At 40.2% G+C, this 26,501-nt stretch overlaps 1 protein-coding gene across 1 annotated transcript in view; it reads right to left on the bottom strand.

Annotated features, from left to right (window-relative positions):
- pde11a (phosphodiesterase 11a) overlaps positions 1-26,501 on the bottom strand; it is a 221,211-nt gene that overhangs the window by 89,634 nt on the left and 105,076 nt on the right. The window contains exons 9-10 of the mRNA XM_059966064.1: positions 26,218-26,310; positions 21,420-21,470 (exon numbers count right to left, since the gene is read on the bottom strand). Coding sequence (XP_059822047.1) covers positions 21,420-21,470; positions 26,218-26,310 — 144 coding nt within the window. The remainder of the gene's footprint in view (positions 1-21,419; positions 21,471-26,217; positions 26,311-26,501) is intronic.

The following is a 26,501-nucleotide window of genomic DNA, read 5'->3' on the forward strand; positions in this document are numbered from 1 at the left end:
GAGCTGGAACCAGCACAACCTCCGTCTCTTGTGCAATCACCAATGTTGCCGGCATCGGTGCAATCACAGCCGGTGCTACGTAGATCGCAGCGACAGATTCGCCCACCTGATAGACTTGACCTGTAAGAAACTTCACCACATGGGGACTCTTATAAACAAAGGGGGGGGGGGTGAATGTGGTGAACTATGTGCCTGTCTGGACACACCCCCTTCTGACTGCTCCTGTGGCTCCTCCCACAGGCCCCTGTATAAAGGCGATCGAGGTCTGATCCTCTGCCTCATTCTCCAGGATGTAGTATGATGGTCACTCACTGCTGGTTCCTTCTTCAGTCAATAAAAGCTGATATCTTGCCTTATGTCTCAGAGTGAGTTATTGATGGTGCATCAGACAGGCACAAAATACATGTTTAGTTTTTCCGGTGACATCATCGTTGAGAATGGCAGCTTAAGTTACTAGCTCCTCCGGGGAGAAGAAGTGGAAATAAAAAAAGCGACACTGCGGAGCCTGCGTCTGAGAGGAGTGCTCGAGCGGCTCTCCAACCCAACCGTGTGCGAGCGAGGTGGCTGCCGGGCCTCGTTCAGTCGAAGCGGCGAATGTCTTCGAAATCCTGAAAGAAATAATGGAGGTCCAGAAAGAAATAAAGGAGCAGCTCCGTGATATTAAGTCAGAGCTCGCTATCAAAAAATAGCGGTGGCAGAGACTCGCATTGAGAAGGTGGAAGATCGCATTCAAAACGTGGAATGGATACTGAGCAAGACAATAAAAATCATACATTACCAAGAAGGTAAACTGCTTGATCTGGAGGGAAGATCACGGCGGAAAAGTATCAGAATCTACAACGTTCCTGAAGGAACGGAGGGCCTATCTATGACTGAGTTTGTTGGAAAGTTACTGCGGGATGCGCTGGAGCTTCCCCCGGCTATAGAGCTGGAAGTCGTGAGAGCACACTGCACGCTAGTCCCAAAACCTACCCAGGATGGAACCACGCTCAATTATAATTAAATTCCTTTGGTACAGCACCAAGGCGGAGATTCTACGCAGGGTCCAGGGTAAGAAGAGATTGTTTTTAGAGGATAAATTAATATATCTCGACCAAGATTACCCCCCTGCGGTCCTCCGGAAATGCAAAGAATACTCCGAAATAAAGCGAGTATTAAAGCAAAATAAGATTAGATTTCAAACTCCATACCCTGCTAAACTTTGAGTGTTTTATGACAATGGGATGCAGTTGTACCAGACAGTGGAAGAGGTGACTACAGACATGAAGGCCAGAGGGTTGCCCGTCAGCGTGACCAAAGCGAAAGAAAGCCTGGCTGAGGAATTGTCCTGCTCATCTTGGGAAATAGGGCGAGAAACCGGAAGGCAGGAGACGGAAGGAAGCCAAGAGAAACATATCAGGAAGAGACCGGGAGTTTCCCAAAGACAGTCCTCACCCCCTTCAGAAGAGCCATAAGGTGTGGCTAACTTTAAAAATGTTGAGTAGCTAAACAGAAGCAAAAGTACATGTTGATATACCTATCTCAAGAAATACTTATTATAATGTGGATTTTATATTACGTTGTTGTTAATCTTTATTCACTCACTTACTCCTTTTTCCCCACCAAAATGAGAATATATATATATGTATATGTGTGCATATATGTGTATGTATATATATATTTGTGTGTGTGCATAAGTGTGTATATATATATATATATGTATATGTAGGAGGAGTACACAGGGAAATCTTTTCTGTGGAATGGATTTGTTCACTGACTTTTATGAATACTGCATTGGGGGCCCTCAACTCACAAATAGGAGAGGTTATCCCCCACAGCTAGACATTTCGTCTAGTTCAACGAAGGGTCATTTATTAGAGACCTCAGCCTTGGAATCACATGTTCATTGCCATTTTTGTTATTATTTGAGTTTCTTGGTTCTTGTTTGTTCAGGGAGTAGATCGATTAAGTTTTATTCTAATTTCAATGATACATTGACAGATAAATACAGATGGCTAAGGACAAGGTAAAATTCATTTCTTTTATTGTAAATGGGCTATTAAATCCAATCAAATGTAAGAGAATTTTATCCAAAATGAAAAAAGAACAAGCCCATGTAGCATATTTACTGGAAACTCATTTAAGTGATAATGAGCATAAAAAACTAAAGAGAATGGGCTTCACTAATCTGTTTTTCTCCTCATATAAATCAGGACATAGGAGAGGAGTTGCTATTTTTATTTCAAGTAAGCTAAATTTTGAAAAAATATTCATAATGGGAGATAAAGAAGGCAGATATATTCTGGTAAGGGGGAATATAGATGGAAATTCAGTTACTCTATTGAATATATACGCACCCCCGGGAAGTGACATTGGTTTCTTTCAAAAAATTACTGATATTATGGTAACAGAAACAGAAGGTCTCCTGATATGTGGGGGAGACTTAAATTTACAATTACAACCAAACTTAGACTCTTCCAATAGAAAAACCTATGAAACAAAATCTTTACATAAGAAAGTTAATACACTTTTTGAGGATGTTGGTTTAATTGATATATGGAGGGACCTTTTCCCTGACAGAAGGGATTACACTCATTATTCTGCTCCACATTCTGTATATACAAGAATAGACTATTTCATAACATTTGGAAAAGACAAAGACAAAATAAACACCTGTGGAATTGGGACAATAGATGTAAGTGACCATGTACCTATATATTTATCTGTTGATTTTGACCTACAACCAAAGAATACTAATTGGAAACTAAATTCAAGTCTACTCAATGATCCGTACTTTAAGGAACAAATTAAAAAAGAAATTGGTCTCTACTTAGAATTTAATGATAATGGAGAGGTTTCACCTCCCATTTTATGGGATACTCTGAAGGAAGTCTTAAGAGGGAAAATTATAGTGATATCGTCATATAAGAAAAATAAAGATATAAAACATTAGAGGAATTACAAAATAGGCCAAAGGAACTATAGAAAAAACACAAATTGAATTTGGCACAGGATACATTAGGGGAAATTAAAAGAATTAGGAATGAAATAAATAATTTGGCTAGCAAGAAATCAGGAAAAACAATGTTTCTGAAGCAGAGACATTATGAAAGTGGATCAAAATATATGAAAATACTGGCGTGGAAACTGAAAAAAAAGATAGCAGAAAATACAATTCATAGAATTAGGTACCCAAGAACGAAAATGATAAAAAATAAGCTAAGTGAAATTCAAGAAGCTTTTGAAGTGTTTTACAAAATGCTATATTCCAAACTTCCAGGGGGAAGCATAACCCAAATTGACACCTTCTTGAATTCTCTAGCGTTACCCACTTTAAGCGAAGAACAAAATAGGATGACTACTGACATAACTGAAGTTGAATTAAAAGCTGCAATTAGTAGGCTTAAATTAAGCAAGTCACCAGGATCAGATGGGTATATGGCAAAGTGGTACAAAGAATTTAAAAATGAGTTAATTCCTGTTTTACTCCCCACACTGAACTGGGCTCTAAAAAAGGCACAAATGCCTCCCAGTTGGAAGGAAGGGATAATCTCAGCTATACCGAAAGAAGGATAAAATAGAATGTGGGTCATTTAGACCAATATCCGTTTTTAATGTAGATTATAGGTTATTTACCTTTATCATGGCCAAACAATTAGAGGAGTTTCTACCCATATTGATATGTAATGATCAGACAGGTTTTATACGACAACACCAGACTCAAGACAATATACGAAGGACACTTCACATTATGGATCATAAACAAAAAAATAAAATCAAAGCAATAGTGATAAACATGGATGCTGAAAAAGCATTTGATTTAGTTAATTGGAATTTTCTTTACAGAGTTTTACATAGATTTGGTTTCCAAGACACAATACACTATAAAACTATACAGACACTATATGACAATCCTACTGCTAGGATTAAAATCAATGGATATTCATCAAATAGTCTTACTCTAGAAAGGGTTGTGCATGGTCACCACTACTCCGCGTTATATCTGGAACCATTAGCTCAATACATCAGACAAAATGAAGATATCAGGGGAATTACTATTAAAGGGAAAGAGCATAAATTGGCTTGTTATGCGGATGACATTTTGATCTATCTAGGGCAACCAACATACTCTTTACCTAAATTGATGCAATCCTTTGAACAATATGGTCAATTATCAGGATACAAGATCAACATAGATAAAACCCAATTACTTTCATATTAATATAGCCTACCAAGAGAAATTGAAAGTTGATACCCCTGGGCATGGCACACAGAATCTTTCAAATATTTGGGCATCATTATGCCAAAAGATTTGGCAAAATTATCAGAATGTAATTTTCAGCCTCTAAATAAAAAAAATAAGGAAGATGTGGCAAGATGGAGCCTGATTCCTTTTTTTCAGTCTCAGTTCAAGGATTGAGTCTATTAAAACGAATATACTGCCCAGACTGTTATATCTCTTTCAGACCCTACCAATAGAGATTAATCAAAATCAATTCAATGAATGGAACAAGATGCTATCAAGGTATATTTGGCAGGGTAAAAGGCCTAGAGTTCATCTCAAAACTTTGCAATTAGCAAAGTAAAAGGGGGGATGGGGCTTGCCTTCTCTTAGAGATTATTATTCTGCAGCTCAGTTGAGAGCTGTGATATGTTGGTGCAACCCATCATATGACGCTCGATGGAAAAACATTGAGGAGCGGGTACTTCCCATCCCCATACAAGCAATTTTGACTGATAGCAACCTGCAAAGGTACATAAATACTATTGATAATCTATGGGCGAAATTGACTCTTAAAATATGGAAAACCACTATAAAAGAATATAATCTAGAGGGAGATATTGCAATTCTTAAATGGTGTCATATGACTCTGATTTTACACCAATTAAATTGGATGCTAGATTTAAGGACTGGACAGCTAAAGTTCTTTGCAACATAATGAAAAAAGGAACACTGTTCAGTTTTGAAATGCTTAAAGAGAAGCACTTATTAGAAAAACAACATTTTTATCAGTATTTACAGATGCGACAATATGTTAATAAGATGCTTAAAAGTGTAACCAAGGCAAATACATGCTTGATAGAGCTCTTTAGAAAAGCATATAATTCAGATAATGGTAGTAGAACCATTTCAAGCATGTATAAGGAGTTGTCAAATCTTAAAACACATTCGACTTCATACATTAAAACAAAATGGGAGAAGGAAGGAGGGATAATTATATCTGAAGAAGAATGGACAACAATATAGAGATATCAATGGAAGTATACCAATTCACAGAAATGGAGGGAATTTGTATGGAAAAACTTCATAAGAAATTTTATTACACCCTCTCAGAAATTCCATTATAATAGTAACCTCCCTGTTTGCTGGAGAAATTGTGGGAATCAAAATGCAAATCATTATCATATTTTTTGGGACTGCCCTGTTATCAAAAACTATTGGAGGGGGATACACAATGCCCTACAAGACATCTTTAAATGTGAAATACCTTGGAGAGTAAGACCATATATTTTGGATATATATCTCAAGAATGGTTGAGAATAGATAAATATTTAATGAATATACAGTTGGTGGCTGGTAAAAAGACTCTTACTAGGAAATGGTTATCACAGGAGAGCCCAACTTTAAATACATGGATGGAAATTACAATGGACATTTACAAAATGGAGAAGATAACAGCATCTGTTAATCATAAGCTGGAACAATTTGATTCATACTGGGAAAAATGTTTTAACTACATAATGCCTCATAGGCCTGATTTTATTCTCACAAATCAATGAATCTGTTGTAAAAAAAGATCACTCCCTACTTGTACATAGTTCTTTCCTTTTGCTTGTTTTTTTCTTTCCATTCTTTTCTATAAATGTATACCCCAGATAAATACTTTGTGGAGATTTGTGATATATATGATTATATGATATATATATACAATGTCTGAAATACATCTTATGGAAATGTTAGTTTGATGAACTTTAAAAAAAATAAATTACAAAAAGAAACATGTTTAATTCCCATTTAGAGGCTTATTCTCCAATATAATTCCTCTTGCCTCAGCGTGTATGGGACTCATGATAGCCTTTGGTTTTACATTTCTATGGAAGATTTTACAGACTATTTCTATGTTCCTGACTGGACTACTGACATATTACCTTTTCTTTTCAAAATTTTGTCACCCTTTGCTACCCCTGCAAGTTTCCCAATCCTCAGGCATGCAGCTTGTTTTGGAAATATTATAAACCTTTTCCTTTGACCTGATGCTAACTTTAACTTGATAACCGTGGTTACACTGCATTTTCTGGTTGGGGTTGGGCTGTTCTCCGACCTTGGCAATCCATTGGCAGAAGTTTCGGCACCATACGAGGAGACATCACCAGTGCGTGTTCAGCGTCCTTCAGAATAGCCTCCAGCTGCTCCAAGACCCTGGCACCGGTGGGGGGGGGGGGGTGGGAAGGGGGAAACTAACACACTTTGCAGCCACAGGTACACTTTTGTCTCCCTTATAATGGAATTCCCTACCACTATCACTCTCACAGTTCTTTCTGTGCAGCAATGCCCTTTAAAGTGGCACAAACTGGGCTGTTCCTGCTGTTTTCCCCTAGGAAGCTGATCCTCACAACAGTACCCAACATGATATATATATTGAGGATTTTTTGTTCCCCATCCACTCCTCCTCTGTCCATAACCATTGTGGAAGTCAGCAGTCATTCTTCCTGGAGGAACCCTAATTGTAGATGTACAATCTCAACACTTGGCTGGCCAAAAATTCATCAGAAATCAAAATTCCCCTTGTTTTAATGCATAAATGGATGTTGTAGTGTTTAATGGATACAAGCACTAGGCTTTTTCGGGATCAGACATTGCAGACTCTGGTGCTGCAAGTTGAATGGTTTAGTTATGCATGAGCTTCCAGCTGTCAGGATTCGGAGTCAAAGGAAACTTTAGAGCTACTGAAAAGAGATGAAATAATTGGCATTCTATTTTGTGATGTGTAGTCAGCAGATGCAAATTAATAATGCAAAGGCAAAGGAAGGTGCACGAATTTTGTACTGTTAACCTCTGGTCAATATATGAATCACATATGTTGCGATGCAACATCTAAAAGTAAGAATGCTTTGTTCCTGCATTTCTGTCAGATGAGAATACTGGTCTAATGTTTTAAGAAAGCCCTCTACTTGGCTATCAGTCGTTCTGTCAAAATCTTCAAAAATCCTGCAGTCTAGGAGCGTGATTTATATGGTGCATATTTTTCTTTCTGTTGGTAAATCTTTCATCATTTTGTTTTGTTTACTTAGGCCTCACAGATTGCCTTTGAACACTAAGTTGACAGCATTTCATTAAAATCTCTTTTTGCCTTTAACAAATGCCTCACATGGATATAGCAGCAATTTGTACAGCTGCTCCTCATCTTTCATGACATTAGAGCTGTTTTTCTTGGCAGTACAGAATTGTGTTTGGTTTGGGAGGAGGAGGGGCAGCTGGAATTTCAAAGCATTGTGGAAACTCTCTCTATATCAGGTCTTTGTTTTGGTTCGTCTGTGGGTGAAACCACACATTCAGTTACCTGCCTCTGTTCCTGCTGTTCTGCTGATTGGAATCAACACTGTCAATGTCAATCCACCCTGCAGCTTTGACCAGTTTCAGTCTGTGAGGACTACACATGAGGCCTCTTCAGAAAGACGTGCAGCTCCAAGACCTCAGCTGTCTATCATCAGCTCAGCCCCCAGGCCTTGCATTACAAGCAGCCTGGAGAAACAGGAGTGCAAACATATATCTTCCCACCATTGCTATTGATCTACTCACTAGAGCTTTCCTGTCATCTATACCACTAGCTTTTTACCATTTAATTAATAATTAAAATATTAAACTTGATTTACTTAATTGGCTTTCAATTCTCTGATGGTAAAAGTAGAGACATCTTGTTTTTCCCAGTCTGAATGTTGTTAGTAATGACTCCCAAATATTTTTTTACCGGTCATCAGAGTATCGGCATTTTAGAATTTGAATTAGGGTTTAGCTTTTTGTCCCCTGGATTGCTCTTGATTTTTGCCTTTCATACTATTTAATATAACCTAAAACCATTTATCCTGTTCAGACTGCTGAGGTGATAACCCTTACACTTAGGTCATATTGTTGACTGTCTTACTGCTTTTTCCACTGGCCTTTTAACCTAATCAGGCCACTTAGGTTTATATGACAAACAATTAAGGTCCCAGCATTGATCCCTGCATTACAACACTGATTGCAGACTTCCAGTCACAAAAATTACACTGCACTTCTGCCCACTGCCTCATATCTCAAACCAATTTTGGGTCCAGTTTGCCAACATACCTTTGATCCCATTGGCTTTAACCTTCTGCACCAGCTGACCATGTGGGGCTTGTGAAAAGCTTTGCTAAAGTCCCTTTAGAGTCTAAAGGTCAGGGTTCCCAACCATTTTTATGCCATGGACCAATACCATTAAGTAGGGAGTCCATTGTCCACAGGTTTGGAAGCCCTGCTTTAGACAACTTCTACCTCCCTGTCTTCATCAACTTCTTCATCTATTTTCTCAGTTAACTTCTCAAAAATTCAGTCATGTGTGTGAGACAAGATTTCCACTGTACAAAACTATGCTGACTCCCCCAGTTAGTCCCTGCCTTTTTAAATGATCATTAATCCTGTTCCTTAATTGTCTTCATCTTACTTGATGCAATAAATGCTTTTTACATGAGCTCTCCCAAACACATTTACTATCTAGTGGCCAGAATTTGAAAATGGACACTCAGGTAAAAGGATTGGGCAGGGTTGACCATGGGTTTATGATTAGGACATTATTTAGATTGTATTTTTGAGACTGTAACTAGAAGAGTCAGCAAGGATGTGTCAATGGATTTAAGACAATAAGGCCATAGGATAAGGAGCAGAATTAGGCCAACTTGGCCCATCGAGTCTGTTCCACCATTTAACCATGGATCCAATTTCCTTCTCAGACCCAATCTTTAGCCTTCTCTCATATCCCTTCATGCCCTGACCAATCAGGAATCTATCAATCTCTGCCTTAAATATACATAAAGACTTGGCCTCCACAGCTGCCTGTGGCAAAGAATTCCACAGATTCACCACACTGTACCTAAAGAAATTCCTTCTCATCTCTGTTCTAAAAGGATGCCCCACTATTCTGAGACAGTGTCCTCTGATCTTAGGCTCTCCCATCATAGGAAGCATCCTCTCCACATCCACTCTATCAAGGCCTTTCACTATTCAATAGGCTTCAACAAGGTCACCCCTCATTCTTCTGAATTGTAGTGAATACAGGCCCAGACACCATCAAACACTCTTCATATGACAAGCCATTCAACCCTGGAATCATTTTTGTGAACTCTTTTGAACCCTCTCCAGCTTCAGCTTCTAAGATAAGGGGCCTAAAACTGCTCATAATACTCTGAGTGAGGCCTCACCAGTGCTTTATAAAGTTTCAACATTATATCCTTGCTTCTATATTCTAGACCACTTGAAATGAATGCTAACATTATATTTACCTTCCTCACCTTAGACTCAATCTGAAAATTAACCTTTAGGAATACTGCACAAGGATTCCCAATTCCCTTTGCACCTCAGTTTTTTGTATTTTCTCTCCATTTAGAAAATAGATAACCCTTTAATTTTTTTTTACCAAAGTGAATGACCATACATTCCCAACACTGTATTCCATCTGCCATTTCTTTGCCCATTCTCCTAATCTGTCTAGTCCTTCTGTAGTGTTACGTACTCATGACATGACAGTGGTACCCTTGTCACGTGACTGGGGTTGAAGTTATACTGGACTTGAGGTAATGGTCTTGTGATGGTGGAGTGATGTCATTTTCCCGCCAGTAGAGATCATGTGACAGGTTTTTTTTACAGGTTATAAAAGGAAGACCCCACCCTGTGAGGAGGGGCAGTTCGTGGCTGGATTTGCCAAGTTGACTTCATGCCACTGCGTGATTTAATGTGATGACGCAGTTTAGTTGAAAGATGAAGTTTTATCTAATGCCTAAAGTTTAAAAGGTCATTGCCAGCAGTTTATCTACAATACTGCTAGTTCAGAAATCAGTGGAGAGTGAAGATCGGAGTTCGGGAGTTAAAAATCGAGGAGAATCTATTTTGACGGTGAAACGGATTCGACCTTATTTAATCCTTATTCGAAAGGGAATTCGTTGACTGTTCTCGTGTTAATCTCTGCAGGATAGCAGAAGATTGAGGACAGTGTGATAAAGGAAAAGTCAGTGCCTTTAAGCCGTTTCGTTTCTGATGCACCATCAATAACTCACACTGAGACGTAGGCGAGATATCGGCTTTTATTGACTGGAAGAAGGAACCAGGAGTGAGTGTCTATCATACAAGGTCTTGGAGACTGAGGCCGAGCTTCAGGCTGCAGGTCTCCTTTATACAGGGGCCTGTGGGAGGAGCCACAGGAGCAGTCAGCAGGGGCGTGTCCCGACAGGCACATAGTTCACCACAGTTTCGTAAATCCTTCATGGGAAGTTTGACGTCGGGGATCAAAGCAAAACGATGTGAAAGAGAATTTAAATCATCTAAAAAAGTCTCTCCTTTTAAATGGACTGTGAGCATTTTTGAACTTTTGGGAATACACTTTAAAAGAACTGTTTTTGCAACATCGCTTTAAGAACTGTTTAAGCTGCTGCACAGCAGCTGATTTCCGGTTACGTTAGTGTTTGTTTACTTTTGGGGGGGTTTGTTTTCAGTGTTTAATAAACGTGTTATTTGTTATAAAATCCCTTGCCGAACTCATATATTTATTGTTGCCTGAATACGTAACAGTAGCCTCTCTATTTCCTAAAAACTACCTGCCCTTCCACCTATCTTCTTAGCATCTGCAAATTTTGCAACGAAGTCTTCAATTCCATCATTGACATATAATATAAAAAGAATCAGTTCCAACACAAGCCACTGTGGACCACCACTAGTCACCTGCAGCCAATCAGAAAACAGTCCCACTATTCCCACTCTTTGCCTCCTGCCAATCAGCCACTGCTTTATCCATGCTAGAATCTTTCCTGTAATACCATGGGCTCATAGTGTCTTAAGAAGCCTCATGTACGGCACTTTGTTTTAAAGGCCTTCTGAAAATCCAAGTACACAACATCAACCAACTCTCCATTGTCTATCCTGCTCATTATTTCTTCAAAGTATTTCAACAGATTTGTCAGGCAAGATTTTCCTTGAGGAAACCATACTGACTACAGCCTATTTTATCATGTGTCTCCAAGTACCCTGAGGCCTCATCCTTAATAATAGATGCCAACATCTTCCCAACCACAGATGTCAGTCTAAATCACCTGTAGTTTCTGCTTCTCTCTCTTCTTGCAGAGTGGAGTGACATTGGCAATTTTCCAGTCTTTCGGAACCTTTCTAGCATCTAGTGATTCTTGAAAAATCATTACTAATGCCTCCATGATCTCTACAGCCACCTCTTTCAGAACGCTGGGGTGGTCCAGGTGACTAATCTACCTTCAGACCTTTCAGATTCCTGAGAACTTTCTCTCTAGTAATGGTAACTTCACAGACTTCATGACCTCTGACACCTGGAGCTTCCACCATACTGTGAAGACTGATACAAAATACATATTCAGCTTCTCCGCCGTTTCATTGTCCCCCATTATTGCCTCGCCAGCATCATTTTCCAGCAGTCCAATATCGACTCTCACCTCTCTTTTATGTATCTGAAGAAACTTTTGGTATCCTCTTTAGTTTTATTTGCTAGCTTACCTTCGTGTTCTATCGTTACCTTCCTAATGACATTTTTAATTGCCTTCTGGTGGTTTTTAAAAGTATCCCAATCCTCTTAACTTCCCAGTAATTTTTGCTCTATTATATGCCCTCTCTTTGGCTTTTATGTTGACTTTGACTTCTCTCATTAGCCATAGTTGTATCATCTTTTCTTTAGAAAACTTCTTTCTCTTTGGGATGTATATATTCCTGTGCCTTCCAAATTGTTTCCAGAAATTCCAGCCATTGCTGCTCTGCTGTCATCCCTTCCAGTGTTCTTTAACAACTAATTCTGGCCAAGTCCTCACTTGTGCTTCTGTTATTCTCTTTACTTCATTATAATACTGATACATCTGACTTTAGCTTCTCCTTCCCAAACTTCCAAGTGAATTTGATCATATTATGATCACTTTCTCCCGAGGGTTCTTGAGCTCTCTAATCAATTCTGGTTCATTGCACAACACGCAGTCCAGAATAGCTGATCCCCTAGTGGGCTCAGCCATGAGCTGCTCTAAAGATCCATCCTTCAGGCACTCTAGAATTTCCCCCTCCTGGAATCCAGCAGCAACCTGATTTTCCCAATCTATCTGCATATTGAAGCCCCCTATGACTATTGTAATATCTCCCATTTGGCATGTATTTTCTATCCCCCCTCATAATTTGTAGGGCACATCCTTACTACTGTTTGGGGTCTGCATAAACCCATCAGAGTTTTTTTTATTTCTATCCGCAATGATTCAACACCTTCCAACCCTATGTTGCCTCTTTCTAATTATTTGATTTCATTTTTTACCAACAGAGCAACACCACTTCCTCTGCCTTCTTGCTTGTCTTTTTGATATCTTTGGACATTAGGCTGCCAGTTATAATCTTCTTTCAGCCATGATTCAGTGATGCCTACAATATCATTCCTGCCAATCTGTAACTATGTTGTGTTCATCTGCCTTATTCTGTATACTGCGCACATTCAGATGCAACACCTTCAGTCTTGTCTTCACCCTTTTCAATTTTGTCCACCTTTTAACTTGCAACTCATCTTGTTGACTGCAATTTTGCCTTATCCTCACTACCCGTTGCCTCTGTTTATAAACCAGCTACCTCATCTTCAGCACTATTATCCACATTTCCTACAATACTCTTGCATTGAAGTATATTCAGCTCAGGACACTAGTCGCACCATGCTCAACCTTTCGATTTCTAACTTTGTCAAAGGTCTTATGAACATCTGCCTCCACAACCTCTCCACTAACTGTTCTGGCACTCGGGTTCCCCTCCCCTTGCAACTCTAGTTTAAATCCTACCGTGCAGCATTGATAAACCTTCCCACTAGGATATTAGTCCCCCTCCAGTTCAGCTGTAAACTGCACCTTCTGTACAGGTCCCACCTTCCCTGAAAGGGAGTTCGATAATCCAAAATTCTTAAGCCCTCCCTCCTACACCAACTCTTTAGCCACGTATTAAACTGTATAATCTTCCAAGTTCTGGCCTCACTAGCATGTGGCATGGGTAGCAATCCTGAGATCACCTCTGTGGAAGACCTGCCCTTTAGCTTAGCACCTAACTCCCTGAACTCCCTATGTAGAACCTTGTCACTCGTCCTACCCATGTCATTGGTACCTACATGGACCAAGACTTCTGGCTGTTCAACTTCCCACTTAAAAATGCTGAGGACTTGATCTGAGATATCCCAGACCCTGGCACCCAGGAGGCAACATACCATCCGGGAATCTCGTTCTCACCTACAGAACCTCCTGTCCATTCCCCTACCTAATGAATCCCCTATCACCACAGTGTGCCTCTTCTCCTCCCACCCCTTCCCTTCTGAGTCACAGAGCCAGACCTAACCACTGTGACTTTCCTCTGTTCAATCATTCCCCCCACAAGTATCCAAAGTGATATACCTGTTGTTGAGGGCTACTCTGCACTGGCTCCTTAACCCTTTTCCCCTTCTTAACTGTCACCCAGTCTCCTGAGTTTTACACCTTGGGTGTAACTACCTCTCTATATGTCTTATCTATCACCCCTTCAGCCTCCCCAATGATCCAGAGTTCATCCAGTTCCAGCTCCAACTCCTTCACACAAATTGTTAGAAGCTGCAGCTGGATGCACTTGTTGGTATGGTTGTCAGGGGTGCTGGAGGTCTCCCTGCCTTCCCACATCCCACAAGAGGAGCATTTCACTATTCTGCCTGACAGCTCCACTTTCCTAGCTGAGCAGATATAAAGAAGAGAAGGGAAAAAATAGCTGTTCTTTCCTTTGCTTTCTTTGACTGAAGCTGGATCCTGGACTTCCTGTTAGATCACCAGCAGGTGGTAAGAGTGGGCTCCCTCACTTCTGCCCCTCTGACCCTCAACACAGGAGCCCTTCAGGGCTGTGTACTAATTCCCTTCCTTTACTCCCTGTATACCCATGACTGTGTCACCACCCACAGCTCTAACCTGCTAATTAAATTTTCCACTGACACTACATTGATTGGTCTAATCTCAAACAATAACAAGGTAGCCTACAGGGAAGAAGACACAGTGGTGTCAAGAAAACAACCTCTCCCTCAATGTCGCAAAAACAAAGGAGCTGGTTGTGGGCTACATGAGGAATGGAGACAGGCTAGCCTCTATTGGCATCAATGGATCTGGGGTTGAGAGGGTGAACAGCTTTAAGTTCCTTGGCATCCACATCACTGAGGACCTCACGTGGTTTGTACACACCAGCTCTGTGGTGAGAAAAGCACAACAACGCCTCTTTCACCCCAGATGGTAGATTAAGTTTGGTATGAGCCCCCAAATCCTAAGAACTTTCTACAGGGGCATAATTGAGAGCATCCTGTCTGGCTGCATCACTGCCTGGTATGGGAACCGTGTCTCCCTTAATCGCAGAGTGGTGTGGACAGCCCAGTGCATCTGTAGATGTGAACTTCCCATGATTCAGGACATTTACAAAGACAGGTGTGAAAAAAGGGCCTGAAGGATCATTGGGGACCTGAGTCACCCCAACCACAATCTATTCCAGCTGCTACTATCTGGGAAACGGTACCACAGCATAAAGACCAGGACCAACAGAGACAGCTTCTTCCCCCAGGCCATCAGACTCATTACCTCACGCTGATTACTCTACCGTCTGGGGCAGGGGTCGGCAACCCGCGGCTCCGGAGCCGCATTCGATTCTTTCATCTCTGTGCTGCGGCTCCCTGTGGCTTTGGAAAATAAATGGTGAGTATTTAATTAAGATGTATTTTATGTTAGTTTGTTAGTTTTTGAAATGTAATTCTAAATTTGAAGATTATGGTGATCTTGTACAATCTAAATAAGACGTTGTGGCGACCCATTTCCTGGCACATTTCCCGGCTCACAATTAGCCAGCGTTCACGCTAAGGGAGATAGCCTACGGGGGTTTGTGAGTACGTGTCTTTTGGAGCATCTGCACCCATGGGGGGGCGGGTTGAGGGAGGCTTAAAAGCAAGGCTGTTTAGTTCGAATAAAGCTATCTTTGACTGCAGTTTACTGACTGCGTGTAGCACACCGCTACAACGTGTTTTTATCGCTGGCTGTCCAGAGGGGAGGTGCTGAAACGCTTTGTCGCGTATCTGGAAGAAGTGAAAACTTTCCTGGGCAGCAAAGGGCTCACCTTTCCTGAGCTGGAACAGCCAGAGTGGCTGGAAAAGCTACACTTCATGGTAGACATGACAGCGCACCTGAACACGCTGAACACAGCTCTTCAGGGGAAAGGAAGTACAGCCCTACACATGTTGGAGGATGTTTTGGCATTCGAGCGCAAGTTGACAGTGCTTGCCAGAGATTTACAGAAAGGCACATTGTCTCACTTCCCCAATTTGAGAGAGTTCAAACAAGGTCACGACATGATAAATTTGGAGTATTTACATTCTACAATCATCGAAATGCAAACATCATTTGGGAAATGCTTCTGTGAGTTCAGAGAGGAAAAAAACACATCATCCTTCCCGGTCACTCCCCTAAGCATCGATCCATCCCTACTGAATATGACTGCATTGGCAGGTGTGAGTCAACCTGATCTTGAGATGGAACTGGCCGACATAGCCGACAAAGTTTAGACGCTTGACAGCAGACCTTGAAGATGTTGCCCGTCAGAAGGCCATTCTTGCTCAGAATCATAAATGGAGTGATATTGAAAACCTCCCTAAACCGGACAAACTTGTGTTTGAAACATGGAATGCTATCCCCGACATTTATGTAAACATTAAAAAGTATGCGCTTGGAGTCCTGTCGATCTTTGGATCCACATATGTATGTGAGCAGGTGTTCTCCAACATGAACTTTATTAAAGACAAACATCGTGCACCGCCTCACAGATGACAGCTTGCGATCCTGTGTAAAGATGAAGGTGATGTCATACAGCCCTGATGTGCAGACACTGTGCGCTGAGGTCCAGGAGCAGAAATCCCATTAACCAAGTATGATAAATATTTTAATTGCCTATTATTTTACGTATATTCATATTTTTTCATTGTTCAGTGAAATAGTCCTTTTATTTTTCAGGTTGACAGCTGGCTGACGTTAATTTTGGTTTGCTGCTGGCGGAAAATTTAAGTTCGGCGTTTTTCATAAATACAAGAAGGACTCAAATAGACATTGAATATTTTACTTAAAAGTTACCTTCAACCCAATGTCTTTCTTTCGGAGTTCAAAATGTTTTTGTTGCATGCAGAAATGTAATTTCATTTTCTCTGCAGGAGTTCATCGATTTCATAAATGCAACACATTATAGTTTGTTTATACATAGCATAAAGGCAAAAAAAGACGTTGTATGCAGTGTTATTTCATTTTAAATGTCAAACAGGTTTTGTGGCTCCCAGTGTTTTCTTTTCTGTGGGAAACGGTTCCAAATGGCTCTTTCAGTGGTAAAGGTTGCTGACCCCTGGGTGAAAGAGGCGCTGCTGTGCCTTTTTCACCACACAGCTGGTGTGTACAGACCACGTGAGGTCCTCAGTGGTGTGTTTTGCCGAGGAACTTAAAGCTGTTCACCCTCTCGACCCAGATCCATTGATGTCAATCAGCTGATTTGAATGTGTAACATAATTTTTATATTACATTGGCTGTTCTATTTATTAAAAATTACTATGGTTGCACATTGCACATTCAGATGGCAACGTAACATAAAGGTTTTTACTCCTCATGTATGCGAAGGATGTAAGAAATAAAGTCAATTCAATTCAATTCTTCACAGAAGCCTCGAAGAGCGAAAGCCTCAAGATCACCACTCAGACAATGGCCCATCTTCCTTTAATTTGCTCTTGCTAATCAATCTTAAACACTGATTGGGCACAGGTCAAAGCTCTTTCTCGCTGTAGTGACCTGCTGCTGCCTTGCTGTGCTGAGATTTTCAGAAGGCCTTTAATAGGGTTCAATAGAGGCTATTTAACATAATTAGAGGACATGGTATTGGGAGTAAATTGTGGATTAATTAGTTAATAAAAGACAGGGATTAGTAATAAGTGGATTATTTTCAGGCAGAGAATGTTAACCTGTAAGGTACTGCAATGATTGTTGCTGGGGCTCCAGCTGTTCACAGACTTTTGATCCCAAAGGTCTTTGATTTAATGATGGATCATGCAGAATATACACAAGCTGGTTAATGTTACAAAATCGAGTAGTGGTGTAGACTGTGAAGTGGGTCCAGAGGTAAATGTATGAGAAAATGAGATAGGATATGGAAAGTGTGAGGCAATGTGCTCAGGGAAGAAAATATAGAAGAATATTTTTCTTAAGTTGTGAGAGATTGATCCAGGCAGAATCCGCTGTGGTTGGCAGCTCATCTAAGAGAAAGAAAACTCTGATCTCAAATGTCCACTACCTTGAAGCTATACTCACTCAAGGAGAAAATTTAGGGAGTAAACCCTGAGGAAAAATCCAGAGCTGGTGTCCCTAAGGCAGATCTACATTGAGTTCAGAACTAGGTTTATTATCATCAGCATGTGTCGTGAAATTTGTTAACTCAGCAGCAATTCAATGCAATACATTATATAGAAAATAAATAAATAAATTACAGTGTTTGTATATTGAATAGATTAAAAGTCGTGCAAAAATAGAAATAATATATATTTAAAAAGTGCGGTCGTGTTCAAGGGTTCAGTGTCCATTTAGGAATTGAATGGCAGAGGGGAAGAAGCTGTTCCTGAATTGCTGAGTGTGTGCCTTTAGTCTTCTGTACCTCCACCTGATGGTAACAGTGAGAAAAGGGCATGCCCTGTGTGCTGGAGGTCCTTAGTAATAGACCCCACCTTTCTGAGACACTGTTCCTTGAAGATGTTCTGGATACTTTGTAGGCTAGTACCCAAGATGGAGCTGATTAAGTTTACAACCCTCTGCAGCTTTTTTCGGTCCTGTGCAGTAGCCCCCACCCCCATACCGGACAGTGATGTAGCCTGTCAGAATGCTCTCCGTTGCTCTCAGCACTCAACATGACTCTAAAGGCTCAGCCTCTGAGAATGCTCAAGGACAACAATGTTAGATTTTTAGATGTTAGGGGAATGGCAAGATATGGGGTAAATACAAGAAAGGTCAGCCATGGCCTTACTGAACAGCATATCAGGCACATTATCTTCTGTCTAATGCACACTACTATTTGATGGTCATATTGATAAAAGTTTCATTATCCACAAAACTGCACTGGGCCGTCACTATCAACACTGCTCCAACCTACTGAAAATTTTTCAATAATGTAAACAGTTCCAGCAATAACTTTCCATAAGCCAACAAGTGCCTGGGGCAATGGATGAGCAGCACATTACTGCAGGCAGGCTGAGCACGCTATGTGACTTTGCTCACTGTGACCACCTTCATTACTTTGCGTGAATTTCAAGAGTCTTGTAGGTCATGTTGGGTGGATTTGGACTTCAACCAAAGTGAAGAAGACATTTCAAACTCCTACTGTTTAACTATTTTCACCCCTGCTGAGGTGAGGATGTGTTCTACGAGGCTGTGGTGGCCAGTGCTATCATGTTTGCTGTTGTGTGCTGGGGCAGCAGGCTGAGGGTAGAAGACACCAATAGAATCAACAAACTCATTCATAAGGCCAGTGATGTTGTGGGGGTGGAACTGGACTCTTTGACGGTGGTATCTGAAAAGAGGATGCTGTCCAAGTTGCATGCCATCTTGGACAATGACTCCCATCCACTCCATAATGTACTGGTTAGGCACAGGAGTACGTTCAGCCAGAGACTCATTCCACTGAGATGTAACACTGAGCGTCATAGGAAGTCATTCCTACCTGTGGCCGTCAAACTTTACAACTCCTCCCTCGGAGTGTCAGACACCCTGAGCCAATAGGCTGGTCCTGGACTTATTTCCACTTGGCACGATTAACTTATTATTATTCAATTATTTATGGTTTTATATTGCTATATTTCTTCACAATTCTTGGTTGGTGCGGTTGTAATGAAACCCAAATTCCCTCGGGATCAATAAAGCATGTCTGTCTGTCTGTTTGTCTGCCTGATTGTGAGTTTTGAGGCTTGGGACTAAGGAGGAGAAGAAATTGTGATTTCATACACTGGCCAGCAAGTGGGGGTTGGGGGGGGGGGGGAGAAGTGAAATTTGGAGAAGCTGGAGGTACCAGGTACCTGAATCTGCAGTAAATGTCTGAGAAGAGTTTTGGGGGGGGGGCATTGTGGTTGAGCAGAGGGTATGGAAACCTACTTTACATTGCAAAATAAATTTTAGTTTTTATAAGAATCAAAGTAAAAGAAGTTGAATAGGATATAAAATCACTTGGCAGTTCACTAAAGGAGAAACGAGAGATCCTGCAGATACTGTAAGTCTGGTGCAACACACACAAAATGTTGGAGGAACTCAGCAGGTCAGGCAGCAACTGATGAAGGGTCTTGGCCCAATACATCAACTGTTCATTCCTCCCCATAGATGCTGCCTGACCTGCAGATTTCCTCCAACATTTTGCGTGTGTTTCAACCAGTCCACTAAGCTAATATTTCATTGCTCTGGGTGATGTCTGAACACTTGCACTTCCCATGAACTTTTTGTGGACTTTTGAATGGCATGTTCTCGTCAGATAACTAGAAGAACACTATACTCCCTACAGAGCATCTGACACCAATGTACTCAGAAGGAACAGCTACAATAATCAGGGAGAATAGAATATACTAGGATAATGAATTCATTGATAAACTGGTAAAAAAAATACAGTGAGGGAAATTATAATTGGATTGAGAGGAATAACAAGACAAAATGAAAAAGTAAAATAACAATTCAATTTTTTTGAAACCTCGAGAGATTATTAAAAGAATGATACTTCACAGAATTACAGTTAATATTCAAGAGGTTGGCAATAGCTGAGAACTAAATCCGAGTTACAGGAGAACTTGTATTAGACTGTACAAACTCTTTGAGGTTATTCCTGATCCATAAGGTCAGTACAGAAGCTTTGTTCAATACACTCGAATGGCCAGATGTTTTCAGAAATCTACTGCTTCGGGTTGTACTTTCTCACTTCCAAGAATTAACTGTACTTGTGCGGTTGCTGACAAAATAACTGCTCTCCAGAAACCTGCTCATTGCTAACTTAAATTCCAGCTTTCTAATAAAGTGCTGTAATCAATATTGTCAGTACGGAAATCTTGAACCAAACACTAAATACCGCCAGGGCTAAGGCCATTTGGCAATAGAAGAAGCATAAAATTGATTACAGCAACAAGCTAGTTTTTACCAAATTACTCCTTTGTAATCAAGCTGTTAGGTAAATTTCAAAAATGCAAAGAAATATTTTGATATTATGAATTATTAATCTAGTTCACACTTGAAGGTTTATTAAGTTGACTTTTTGAAATTAACAGGTAGTTTACTCATGGTCCATCTATAAATGGAGCCAATTTATGTTAACACAGATAACTAGAAATAAAGGAAATCCAGTGAGAAAGAATCAGCTGGTTATTATTAAGGAGCAGCACTCTCTGTATCTTGTACAGCAGTAGGGAGATTACAATTAGCTATCAATATTGAGCTTTTGTTAGTACTTCTCTGATTCTGATCAGATCAGATTCTCTACAATTGATATCTGGACAAAGAGGAAATGTTGACCTATGTATGCTGAAATCATAGTTGGCAAGGTAACTTTATGCTGAGGCTGCCTCGTTTTTTGTTGATTATAATGGTTAGGAAAAGAACACAATCCCACAATTTTTTACCATAAAGAAGACAAGCTGAATTATTAATTCTGAGTGAGGGATCCTCTATATGCATGTCATCCACCTTTGATTTTCCTGATTTTAACTTTACTTTGATGTTATGATCACATACAGTGGCTTGCCATTTATATACTGTATCTATAATTGTCACAAAACACTTAAAACCAAGACCATAATTTTCTTCTATTTTACAAAGGACACAGCTAGATTTTCAGTATGCTTCTGATGATATATAATTTACACAGAGGAATCCAAACCTTTTTGGAATGGTCATAAGTAATCACATTATTGTTTAAAATGTCACCAGTGTGAAGAGTTGTCCCTACACTTTATATCATATTCAAACAAATCTTGTATTGCATTCATCACATTTGTAATCCTCTTTCAGTTTAGCTTGGAGCCAAGTATTTAATAAATTATTCTCTAGACTGCTTCATTACTTTATAATATGTTTGATAAAAATGGAACAAGGAAGATGATGTCACCATGATTTTGAGTTTCATTTTTGTTGCCTCCTACCTTAAATTTGTCCACCTCAGTCTTCAGGCATGTTGCATGATAGGACAGGACCTATAATAGAATTAAACAAAATTAGAAAATGCATTAAAATCAGTTGTAAAACCCTCTACAAAACATTCTTAAGAGGCACAGATTTTCATTAAAATGTTTCTCTAGGCTGTTGGAATTTAAAAAACTATTTAATATCACTGAAATATTTAACATCAGTTGATGCACTAGCATAACAGTTAGCCTATTTAGGTTGCTACATTTAAAGCCATAGTTTTTGTTGGACTTTCAACAGTGATGGGCTATAATAGAATTTCTAAATTATGTTTCCATTCAATACTACAATTGCCATCAAAAATGTACAAAAAAAAAACAATAATATTTTGAAAGCTACAAATGATCATTATCAGCAATCATGCTATTTGATAAAACTGCTCTAGTATTTTTTAAGGGAAATATATTGCAGAAAAAAACTAACAAATCACTTGGTCTGACCAATTATTTTACAATAAATCAGATTACTACCATTTTCCTACATTATAGGAATACAATATAAATCAGAAACATTTGGAATCCACCTGTCGATCTAGAAAATGAAATTACACACAGAGAATTGTATATAGGCAACCAAGAAACATGATTAAAAAGATCAATCCTTTCTTGGAAATATTCTCTACTCCAGAGTAAGGAAAAAAAATATGCAACCCATTTTCAAACCTGTGCTATTGAACTTGTGGGCTTCCTTTTTTTCTGTGGACCTCATTCCACCTGAAGTAGACTTAGTTACCAGCTAGCAGGTGGCACACTTTTGCCACAGATTCATCCCCATTTACCCTGTTCCTGAAAATTTAATATGCGTAGAGAGATCAGAAGTGAACAGAGTCAGCACTTTCAAGTTCCTGGGTGTCAATACCTCTGAGGACCTAACCTGGACAACATATTAATGCAGCTATAACGAAAGCAGGACCGAGGCTATATTAGGAGCTTGTGGAGATTTGGTTTGTCAACTGAAACACTCAAAAACTTCTACAAATTTACTGTGGAGAGCATTCTGACTGGTTGCATCGCCATCTAATATTTTGGGAGGGGGTCTACTGCACAAGTTCGGAACAAGTTGCAGAAACGCATCAAGGGTACCAGCCTCCACAGTATCCAAGACATCTTCTAGGAACGGTGCCTTAGGAAGGTGATGTCCAACAGTGAGGACCCCCATCACCCAGGACATGCCCTCTTTTCATTGTTACCATCAGGAAGGAGGTACAGAAGTCTGAAGACACCCACTCAGTGATTCAAGAACAGCTTCTTCCCCTCTGTCAGCAGATTTCTAAATGGACATGAATGTGACCTCACTACTTATTTATTTCTGTTTTTTTGCACTACTTATTCTAACTATTTAATAGACAGATATATGCTTAATGTAACTGAGGTTTTTCTCTCTCTATATTTGTCATGTATTTCATTGTACTGTTGCCGTGAAGTTAGTATGTTAGTGACTGGATTCTCAATTTCCTCAGTTGCAGACCCCAGTCCATTCAGATTGGCAACAACATCTCCTTCATGATCTCCACCAGTACAGGTGCACCACAAAGCTGTGTGTTTAGCCTTCTGCTCTATTTTCTGTATACTTATGACTGTGAGGCTAAGCACAACTCCAATGTCATATTAAAGTTTGCTGATTGTTGACTCCAAGAGGAGGAAACTGGGGGTCTATGAGCCAGTCCTCATCAAGGGATGCAGGTGGAGAGGGTCTGCAACTTTAAATTCCTTAACATTATCATTTCAGAAGATCTCTCCTGGGCCCAGCACATACTGTAAGTGCCATTATGAAGAAAGCACGCCAGTGCCTCTGCTTCCTTAGATATATGCAAAGATTTGGCATAACATATAAAACTTCGACAAACTTCTACAGATGTGTGGTGGAGAGTATATTGACTGGCTGCAGCACAGCCTGGTATGGAAATGCCAATGCCCTTGAACGGAAGAACCTACAAGAAGAATTGGATATGGCCCAGTCTATCAAAGGTAAAGCAAACCCCACCAGTGAGCACACTTACAAAGAATGCTCAGGAACAATTATTACCACTTGGCCATCAGGCTCTTGAACCAGAGGAGATAGCTTCACTCACTCCATCCAGCACTGAAAGGTTCCTACAACCTATGGACTCACTTTCAAGTACTCTTCATCTCATGTTTTCAATATTTATTGATTACTTATTATTTTCCTTTAGTACTTGCAAATGTTTTTGTCTTTTGCGCTTTGATTGTTTCTCCATCCTGTTGGGTGCGATCTTTCACTGATTCTATTGTGTTTCTTGGGTTCACTGAGTATGCCCAAAGGATTAAAAATCTCAGTGTTGTATATGGTGACAATATGTACTTTGATAATAAATCTACACTGAATTAACCTACTAACGAGTATGTCTTTAGACAGTGGGAAGAAAGTGAAGCATCCAGAAGAAACCCACATGCATATGGGGAGGACCGTACAAACTTGCTTATAGAGGAAGCTGAAATTGAACTCTGAACCCTGACAGCCCGAGCTGTAACCGCTATGCTACTGTGGCGCCTGTTGTCATTCAAAATAAACGTGACTAGTAAGGCACTGTTTATTTGGCATACGTATAAGCCAAGATCAAGTTCTTGTACTCTCACATGCTTTCATGGGCAGGTGAATGTCATAAAGCATATTGCCTTTGAACCTGAGCATCTAGGTTAGCTTTCAAAAGAGATATCCATGCTATTATTCACCCACCTTAACTCCATAACATTTAAAGTGTTTGTTTTTCTGGTACTTATCCACTACCTTTCGAAAAGCCAGTAATGATTGCGCTGTTAGAAGTGTTGTTTATTGTGTACTCAATGTTCTAACGTCTTTCACTAGACAGGCCGCACTTGAAGTATTGTCAGCAGTTTTGGGCCCAATACCTCAGAAAGGATGTGTTGTCATTGGAGAGAGTCCAGAGGAGGTTCATGACGATGATTCCAGGAATGAAGGGTTTAACATATGAGGAGTGTTTGGTATCTTTGGGCCTATACTCACTGAAATTTAGAAGAATGCAGGGGTGGGGGCGGGGGGGGGGATCTCATTGAAACCTACAGAATATTGAAAGGACTAGATAGGGTGGATGTGGAGAGGATATTTCCTGTGGTGGGGGTATCCAGAACTAGAGAGCACAGCCTCAAAACTGAGGGGTGACCCTTTAGAACAGAGGTAAGGAGGAATTTTTTTAGCCAGAGAGTAGTGAATCTGTGGAATGCTGTGCCAGAGACTGCAGAGGCCAAGTCCGTGGGTATACTTAAGGCAGAAGTTGATCATTTCCTGAATGGTCAGAGCATCAAAGGATATGGCGAGAAGGCAGGTGTATGGATTTGAGTGTACATTGGATCAGTCATGATAGAAAGGTGGAGTAGACACAATGGGCTGAATGGCCTAATTCTGCTCCTATGTCTTATAGTCTTCTCCCATTGCAAGTCCTCCCAAATACTATCCTGTTAGTCTTAGAAATAACCCTACATAACTAATTCAATATGAACTTGATATCTTCGCTGAAGTGAAGCCCTAGAAGTAGTGGACAGGAGGAATAATGCTCTTTCTACCACTTGGCCCAAAATCTCAATCAGGGCAGTTACAAAACCCGATACCACATCTGGTGGAGCCACAGCCTCACAGGTCCAGTGACCAGGTTTAATCCTGATCTCTGGTGTTGTCTGTGTGCATTTCCTCTAGGTGCTCCTGCGTCTTCCCACTCCCCAGTGATATGCTGGTAGGTCACTTAACTGGTTGCTATAAATTGCCCTGTTATAGGCAGGTGGTGGAATTGATGGGAAAATTAGTGGGAGTACAGGATTGCTGTGAGGCTGGCCATGGACGATAGCCAGAATGGCCTCCTGTCTGTTAAGAAAATATAGAAATTCAGTCTTTCCTGGCATGTGAGCTAATTTTCAGGCAGACCACATTTCAGATTGTGTGGGATTGGAAATGTCACAGTTACTGGGCATAAATGATATTGATAACTTACAATAACCATTTTCATCTCTGTCATTTCACCCACAAATTATGAGTGGCATAGAATATAATTCTAAGAGCTCTGCAGATACATTTTATTGCCATCAGCAAACTGTAATTTTGTTTTGACTTTGGCAATTTCATAATGGTTGCATATGTAACAGAACATTCTGGACTCTTAAAAAGGTCGTGGTTTTAGGAGAATTTGCTGGTGGGACAGAGGAGGAGCAACAAAGGGGGGAAGAGTAATATCAAATCAAATCGGGAGAGGAGACTTAACAGAAGCCTTGCTGAGAAGAATCTGGTCAAAAGATTTCCTAGGCCCGGAAGTACACATCCACAGCTTTCCGAGGAGCAGCGCATAAGAGGCTTTATTCCTCCTGGGGCACTCTGCAGCCCTGTGCTGTTTCCAACAGTCAGACCTGTTGTCGCACATCATTTCCTTCGCGATCAAGGTTGCTCAGGTCCTGTGGTTCTACGCCTCTGGCTCCTGCCAGGCTGCCTCACAGGATATCATTAAAATTGCTCACTTTTTGTATTAACCAGGTGACTGGTGCTTTACTTAGTTCAACAAAACATTATAAACACTGAGATAGGACAATTAGAATTTGCATATAATCGCAGGACTTTTCTTGGCCCAAAATATTACAGATTATAGTCATTTTACCCTACAAGCTCCATCACATCTCTGTTATCTTTTTTAAGTATCAAGAGCCACAACATGTAACTTCATTTTACTTCTAGCTGATAATGGAAGCAAGATCTCTGTTTTAACGCAATATACAAAGATGAGCTAATACTTACATCAAGAGCTACAGATTGCTTTGCCCAGGATTTCTTCACTTGATCATACATTATGGTATTGTTAATGCCAAGGCCACAGAAAATAACAAATGCCTGCAAATAAATATTAGCAGCCACAATGTTGAATCTGTATATTTATTCTAACTTCAGACATAAAAGAATTGCAGAGCAGTAATGCTCCGTTTATTAAAACTGATGTCACAAATATTTTATTCACAAAATTTAGATATTTATGGTTTAAATGGCTATGTTCTTGTGCAAGCTTGCGGTATATTTCAGAGTTA

The sequence above is a fragment of the Hypanus sabinus genome, chromosome 4, assembly GCF_030144855.1.
Source record: "Hypanus sabinus isolate sHypSab1 chromosome 4, sHypSab1.hap1, whole genome shotgun sequence".
NCBI classification, from domain to species: domain Eukaryota; kingdom Metazoa; phylum Chordata; class Chondrichthyes; order Myliobatiformes; family Dasyatidae; genus Hypanus; species Hypanus sabinus.